At 50.9% G+C, this 8381-nt stretch overlaps 1 protein-coding gene across 1 annotated transcript; it reads left to right on the top strand.

The window, feature by feature from the left end:
* Positions 1–1187: 1187 nt before the first annotated feature.
* On the top strand, positions 1188–7845 carry LOC108677299 (1-phosphatidylinositol 3-phosphate 5-kinase; the record flags this gene model as incomplete). Its single annotated transcript, XM_018165513.2, has 4 exons — positions 1188–1304; positions 3014–3124; positions 3848–5287; positions 7397–7845. Coding segments are annotated over exons 1-4 (2117 nt in total), but the record flags the coding sequence as incomplete, so codon positions are not given.
* Positions 7846–8381: the final 536 nt, after the last annotated feature.

An 8381-nucleotide genomic window follows, 5' to 3' on the forward strand; every position in this document is an offset into this window, starting at 1 on the left:
GAATGCAGAACACGAATGATTACACGCTGCAGGGTCACGTGATGAAAACGTTGCCACTTCGAAGGATCGAAAACAACTCCCGAACTGTCGCCGCTGCCGCTATAGAGAATATATTTGCCGTACACAGCCGCCACACAGCCGCTACACACAGACGGACACAGCCGCCACACGTCTAGAACACATGTGCAAAGTGTGCCTGCTCATTCTAGAACAAAATTTATATTTCTAATTCAAATTAAGAGAATGGATTATAGCATGAATGCACATCGTAAGGTGACAATTCGAAAGTTTCCATGCTGTTCAAGCTTTTTAGTTTCGGTCAATTAAGAGTAATAATAATATGTCAAGTTCGTCTTTCAACAGTTAGGATGAGGCAAATTTATGCAATTCAATCCATCCTGATTCTGTTCAGCTCTGTATCTCAGTTATCCGGTTCAGCTCTGTATCTCAGTTATCCGGTTTTCTCTGTACTAGATACAGTACTGATTTCTGCTAGCTCAGCACTCGAGATTACATATTTCTGTTATCTGAATACTAGATTCGATTAAATGTACTTATATCTGTTGTTTAGTTAGCCGGATTGACCTCCCCATCATCAGATGGTTGGGAGGTCTCCTAGTCGAGCTACCTTAATTGCTCTCTACCATCTCGTGGTTCTTGTTGAATTAAAGAAAAGGCACGCAAGTGGTCGGTTGACTATTGCTACCTAGAGTCCTATTACTGCCTAGACTATTTCTGCCTAGAGACCTATTACCGCCTAGACTATTACTATACCTAGAGCTCAGTTGACTGATGTGTAGTAGCAGCAGTTCCACCTTCCCGCCACGCCCCCAGGAGGCGGATAACGTGCGCGCGGTGGTGATGCGCATCGCGTCGTTACTATTATCACTACATTAGTAAATCACTATATATATCACTACTCGGCATATATCACTATATATATATATATATATATCAATACATGGTATATATCTCCATATATATTACTACTTGGACACACGCCCCATGCAGGAGGCGGATAACGTGCGCGCGGTGGTGATGCGCATCGCGTCGTTCAGGCCGCGCCCCCACGTGGTGCTGCTCGAGGGCTCCCTCACCCACGCCTGCGTCCACAAACTTGGCATATATCACTATATATATATATCATCAATACATGGTATATATATCACTACTTGGACACACGCCCCATGCAGGAGGCGGATAACGTGCGCGCGGTGGTGATGCGCATCGCTTCGTTCAGGCCGCGCCCTCACGTGGTGCTGCTCGAGGGCTCCCTCACCCACGCCTGCGTCCACAAGCTCCAGGTGACCTGTTGTGGGGGACTTCCTGTGGGTGACATCCTGCAGGTGACCTCCTGCAGGTGACCTCCTGCGGGGGACCTCCTGCGGGTGACATCCTGCGGGTGACCTCCTGCAGGTGACCTCCTGCGGGTGCAGGTGACCTCCTGCGGGTGACATCCTGCGGGTGACCTCCTGCGGGTGACTCCTGCGGGGGACCTCCTGCGGGTGACTTCCTGCGGGTGACATCCTGCGGGTACTCTCTTTGGGGTGATGGCTCTCTTTTTACAAGACTTCTCTTTAACTTCACTTCTCATTTGTTTGTTTGCTACAAATCTTATAATCGATATTCAAAAAACTTCTACCTCTCTAGTAGATCTGAAATTTTGTACACTTGCATAAAGTTTGAGACAACGCATGTATCAATTAACAGAATAAATAATTTTGAAAAATTCTAATTTTTTTACAATTTTAAAAATAAAATTGAAGAATTAATTTTTTATTATTTCATAATAAAATTGGTAATTCATTGTACAGGTGTAACACCGGAGACACTGGATACTTTAGAAGTGTTGTCTCTGAAAATTAATATTTAAACGCAATTAACGCATGTTATTGGGGTGAAGTGCTATTTATGGGTGAACCTGGTCCCTTATGGCGCAGTGTCAGTGACTGCTGACACGCTGACGGGGTGTCAGCGTGCTGACACCCCGTATCAGCACTGCTCACACCCCGTATCAGCACTGCTGACACCCCGTATCAGCACTGCTGATACCCCGTATCAGCACTGCTGACACCCCGTATCAGCACTGCTGACACTCCCCCGTATCAGCACTGCTGACACTCCCCCGTATCAGCACTGCTGACACAGACCTCCTGCGGGGGACTTCCTGCAGGGGACCTCCTGCGGGGGACCTCCTGCGGGGGACCTCCAGCAGGGGTCCTTCTGCGGGGGACTTCCTGCGGGTGACATCCTGCGGGGGACCTCCTGCGAGGGACCTCCTGCGGGGGACCTCCTGCGGGGGACCTCCAGCGGGGGACCTCCTGCAGGTGACCTCCTGCAGGTGACCTCCTGCGGGGGACCTCCTGCGGGGGACTTCCTGCAGGGGACCTCCTGCGGGGGACCTCCTGCGGGGGACCTCCTGCAGGTGACCTCCTGCGGGGGACTTCCTGCAGGTGACCTGTTGTGTGTGACTTCCTGCGGGTGCCCTCCTGCGGGGGACTTCCTGCGGGTGACCTGTTGTGGGTGACATCCTGCGGGGGACCTCCTGCGGGTGACCTGCGGGTACCCTCTTTGGGGTGATGGCTCCTTTTTACAAGACTTCTCTTTAACTTCACTTCTTGTTGTTTGTTTGCTACAAATCTTATGATCGATATTTAACAAACTTCTACCTCTCCAACAGATCTGAAATTTTTTACACTTTCATAAAGTTGGAGACAATGCATGTATCAATTGGCAGAATGAATAATTTTGAAAAATTCTAATTTTTTTAATGTTAAAAATAAAATAAAAAAATTAATTTTTTAATATTTCATTGTACATGTGTAACACCGGGGACACTGGATACTTTAGAAGTGTTGTCTTTAAAAATTTATTTTTAAACACATATTGTTGGGGTGACGTCCTATTGATGGGTGTACCGGGTCCCTTATGGCGCAGTATCAGCACTGCTGACACTCCCCCGTATCAGCACTGCTGACACCACCCCGTATCATCACTGCTGACACTCCCCCAGGCTAGCGGGCTGACGGTGGTGCTCTGCGTCAAGCGCCGCCTGCTGGAGGCCGTCGCGCGCGCCACGCAGGCCGAGATCATCACAGACCTCACCACCTGCAACCAGGGGCAGGTGCGTGGTGGTGGTGTGGTGGTGGTGTTATGGGAGAGCACTGGCAGCCACGTGGTGATGGTTCATAATAATTTTATTGCGTTGTCAGCCTTGTTTCCGAGGTTGCTCTCAAGACATTGAACTCATTATATTATGCTCTACCTGAGGATCGGGTTACGTGACTAAGGTAGTGAGGGATAAGTAAGACACATCAGTCCAGATAACGTATCTTGTGTTCGGGGTGGTAACCCAGAGTTGCGATAGAAAGGAATAAGCTACGATTGAGACACACCATAACGAAAGAAGAGAGAGACTGTGCAGGGTCCCCCACTACATAGCAGATCGGCAGTCAGACTTCAATCCCTGCGGGAAGGATCACTCTCCGTGGCAGGACCAAGGCTGTTCAACGCCCTACCAAGGGATCTAAGAGAGGGGGAGTTCACCCTGGAGACCTTCAAGAGACAGCTNAGCCTTGTTCTAATGGACGAAGTGTTTATTGTGTTGTCAGCCTTGTTCTAATGGACGCAATATTTATTGTGTTGTCAGCCTTGTTCTAATGGACGCAATATTTATTGTGTTGTCAGCCTTGTTCTAATGGACGCAGTGATCTCGTTCACACTAGTATGATTGCCTGTTATGCCAATGATTGTTGAGAACTACCAAAGTCCGAAGAATGATTGATGTGCTCAGTTAATAATCGTTGGTTTTCCCTGTAATCCCAAGAAGGACGCCTGTTCCGCGCAGGTACTGGGGTTGTGTCACAAGTTCGACTGCCGCACGTACGACGTCACCTCCTCCTCCAAAACAGACCTGCAATATTTCCGCGAGAGCAAGAAGGGCGGCTCCAGGAGCAGCTTTCTTAGTCACGAGAACAAAGAGAACTTAGACTTGAGTTCACCAGCGTCACCAGGCGACGGCCCTCTGGTGGACAAAGCTGCGACGACCGTCAAGAAACATCTGATGTTCTTCACAGGCTGTCCCGCCCACCTCGGCTGCACGGTTCTGCTCAGGGGCGGCACGATGGCCGAGCTCAGGCGCGTCAAGAAGGTCGTGCAGTTCATGGTGTTCGTCCTGTACAACTGGAAGCTCGAGAGGTCCTATCTCCTGCAGGAACGAGCCTTGGTGTCCTCGCAGTGCTTCAGTGGCTTCGGTAATATGGATTCTACTGAAGACTTTGATATTGTTCATCTGGATAATGGCGAGGGGAATGAGGCTGACCGAGAAGGAAACAAGGGAACTCCGTCCGCCATTTACGCTGGAATACCGAAGAGCAATGAAGCTGACGCAGGGAGGGAAGATCATGATGAGGCTCTCCCGACCATCAAGCCGGAGAAAATTGAGACACCCGCCGAAGTGGCGCCAGACAACAAAGACATGAAGTCCTGCAGCCATGTCGGAGGACGAAGCTCCGTGCCGCAGTCGCCGAGTCCCTTGGCAGAAGTGATCCACGACTGCAGCGACCCTCTGCGCAGTGAAGTAGTGCCTCGCTCGAGGACCCTGAGTGTCGTGGTCGTCGACGAAGTGTCATTTGATGACGTGCTGAAGAACGCCTTCAAGAAAGCGCTCAACGAGATGGTCATTTGCACGTCGCCCTACATCAGGAAGCCCGTGCCCTTCTGGGAGACGGAGGCTGGTCAAGCGAGCCCCCTCAGGAAGTTTTTCCCGAAGACCTTGTACTATTCGATCCATTTGAACAGCACGCAGGGGAAGAGGAGAACTGGCCTCAATATTCCGGCGTCTAATGCGTGCAACATTTCTGAGCAAAAGCCTACAGGCGATCAGCTGGAGACGACGCGCAGGATCGTGGTCAGAGAGCAGCACCCGTTCGTGACGTCCTCCATGTGGGGGGACAGCTTCATCAGGGGCGTGGCTTACGCAGATTACCGGGCGTGTGGCGGGCAGTTGCGCGTTGCGCCTGCACACCAAAACGTCCTCAACAAACTAGGCTCGAGCGCTGATGAGAGAGCTGCGTACGGCAACGCGACAGAGTCCGCGTACCTTGGCGGCCACATTGTGGATGCCGACGAGCCTGACGAGGAGCTGGTGTTCGTGCTGGACGAGGATCTTTACAGGGACGAGGATGACGTGGCCCTCAAGCCTTGGAAGTGGGAGGCTCTGGGGGGCAGACGTCGTCCCAGTGGACACCCAGCGCCCTCACCGCGCGAGCAAGGTGAGGGTGCAGCAGTGAGCANAGTAGGAGCCTCTCCTATAGGAAGTAGGAGCCTCTCCTATAGGAAGTAGGAGCCTCTCCTATAGGAAGTAGGAGCCTCTCCTATAGGAAGTAGGAGCCTCTCCTATAGGAAGTAGGAGCCTCTCCTATAGGAAGTAGGAGCCTCTCCTATAGGAAGTAGGAGCCTCTCCTATAGGAAGTAGGAGCCTCTCCTATAGGAAGTAGGAGCCTCTCCTATAGGAAGTAGGAGCCTCTCCTATAGGAAGTAGGAGCCTCTCCTATAGGAAGTAGGAGCCTCTCCTATAGGAAGTAGGAGCCTCTCCTATAGGAAGTAGGAGCCTCTCCTATAGGAAGTAGGAGCCTCTCCTATAGGAAGTAGGAGCCTCTCCTATAGGAAGTAGGAGCCTCTCCTATAGGAAGTAGGAGCCTCTCCTATAGGAAGTAGGAGCCTCTCCTATAGGAAGTAGGAGCCTCTCCTATAGGAAGTAGGAGCCTCTCCTATAGGAAGTAGGAGCCTCTCCTATAGGAAGTAGGAGCCTCTCCTATAGGAAGTAGGAGCCTCTCCTATAGGAAGTAGGAGCCTCTCCTATAGGAAGTAGGAGCCTCTCCTATAGGAAGTAGGAGCCTCTCCTATAGGAAGTAGGAGCCTCTCCTATAGGAAGTAGGAGCCTCTCCTATAGGAAGTAGGAGCCTCTCCTATAGGAAGTAGGAGCCTCTCCTATAGGAAGTAGGAGCCTCTCCTATAGGAAGTAGGAGCCTCTCCTATAGGAAGTAGGAGCCTCTCCTATAGGAAGTAGGAGCCTCTCCTATAGGAAGTAGGAGCCTCTCCTATAGGAAGTAGGAGCCTCTCCTATAGGAAGTAGGAGCCTCTCCTATAGGAAGTAGGAGCCTCTCCTATAGGAAGTAGGAGCCTCTCCTATAGGAAGTAGGAGCCTCTCCTATAGGAAGTAGGAGCCTCTCCTATAGGAAGTAGGAGCCTCTCCTATAGGAAGTAGGAGCCTCTCCTATAGGAAGTAGGAGCCTCTCCTATAGGAAGTAGGAGCCTCTCCTATAGGAAGTAGGAGCCTCTCCTATAGGAAGTAGGAGCCTCTCCTATAGGAAGTAGGAGCCTCTCCTATAGGAAGTAGGAGCCTCTCCTATAGGAAGTAGGAGCCTCTCCTATAGGAAGTAGGAGCCTCTCCTATAGGAAGTAGGAGCCTCTCCTATAGGAAGTAGGAGCCTCTCCTATAGGAAGTAGGAGCCTCTCCTATAGGAAGTAGGAGCCTCTCCTATAGGAAGTAGGAGCCTCTCCTATAGGAAGTAGGAGCCTCTCCTATAGGAAGTAGGAGCCTCTCCTATAGGAAGTAGGAGCCTCTCCTATAGGAAGTAGGAGCCTCTCCTATAGGAAGTAGGAGCCTCTCCTATAGAAAGTAGGAGCCTCTTCTATAGGAAGTAGGAGCCTCTCCTATAGGAAGTAGGTGCCTCTCCTATAGAAAGTAGGAGCCTCTCCTATAGGAAGTAGGAGCCTCTCCTATTGGAAGTAGGAGCCTCTCCTATTGGAAGTAGGAGCCTCTCCTATTGGAAGTAGGAGCCTCTTCTGTGCCGTAGGCACAAGGAGAGTGGGATATAGTACGTGAATCTTTTTTTTCATGCTTATTGAATGGAATGATGTAGTTTGTCTAGCTGGTTAGAATGAAAGACGTCCATACGAATACGTTGATGAAGCGTGTGAGAAATCAAGGAGTGAAGTACTTATACGCTGGAGTGAAGTGAAGCTAGGATACTTCTTATTATATAGGATACTTCTTATTATATAGGATACTTCTTATTATATAGGATACTTCTTCTTATTTACTATGCATGGATACTTCTTAGGAGCATATCGACCGTAATATGAGAGGCAGAGATCCTACTGCAGGATGTGCGTATTGTTCTCTGCATTGTGGGCGTGTTGTTGTCCTCTGCAGGGCAGGCGTGTTGTTGTCCTCGTCATGTTAGGCATCTTGTTCTCTTTGTTATTCCCTCGCTTTGTTCTCGGGGAGCGGAACGTGCGGCGTGTTATCTATAAATAAATAAACTCAATTGCTTCTGCTGTACACACTTAAGGAGGACATCTTACTTAAGAACTGTTCCTGTGCCGGCAGTCGGGCCCCGCGGTGCGCCTGTCTTCCGTCACCTGGTCCTTCTCGCTGGCCAAGTACCTCGAAGTGTGGTTCTATGGCGGTGGGGTGGCCACGGCCGCCCCTCACAACTACCACGAGCAACGATACAGTGACAAGCCCCACCCCAACACCAACACCACCGAGCCAAGCGCCAACCTCCCCCCGGGGGATAGTCTCATCCCCTCCTCCGTGTCTTGCAACCCCGGGGCTGAGAATATGGGGGGCGCCAACGCCGGGCGTCATGCAGCCCCGAGCGCTGGACATGGTGGGGAGCGTAGCCCTTGCAAGGGGGACCAGAACCCCTGCTTTGGGAGCAGTGAGGGCAAGGGCATGGGGGGCAGTGGGCTCTTCAGCAGCGATTGCCCCCATCCGCTGCACCGCCCCCACCACCGCCAGTTCTTCTACAACAACCAACGCCTCGTTAAAGTATCGTGAGTACCGTGTATTTTACCGCGCATACCGTGCATACCATACAATACCTACTTAGTATCCTTAGTATATGTTTCGGACGTAGCAGTCCCAGGCCACGATGGATCACTGCCTCTGACTATCGCACATCCGTTTTCATTTGAGCCAGCTGATGCACGATGTTGTTGCTTGCTTCTCGCCGCTGGTAGTGTTGCAGGTCCAGTCGTCTCTTGAAGGTCCCCATAGTGAATAATTTCAAACTTTCTTAGATCCGTTGGTAGGACGTTAATCAGCTCGGCCCTCCCACGGAAAGAGATCCTTCCCGCAGGGATTGAAATATGCCCGCAGATCTGTTACGTAGTGGGGGTATCCTGCACAGTCTTTCCCTTCTCTCGTTATGGTGTCTCAATCCTGAAGGTCTCGCTTTCGAAGTTTGGTGCCATTCCGGTTATCATTTTCCATGTATACAGAATGGCGTACCTCTCCCGTCTCTTCTGCAGTGAGTACCGACCCAGGCGCTAAACCTCTCCCAGTAGTTCGACTCTTCCATCCCATTGAT

The sequence above is a fragment of the Hyalella azteca genome, unplaced genomic scaffold (assembly GCF_000764305.2).
Source record: "Hyalella azteca isolate HAZT.00-mixed unplaced genomic scaffold, Hazt_2.0.2 contig10705, whole genome shotgun sequence".
In the NCBI taxonomy this organism is placed as follows: Eukaryota; Metazoa; Arthropoda; class Malacostraca; order Amphipoda; family Hyalellidae; genus Hyalella; species Hyalella azteca.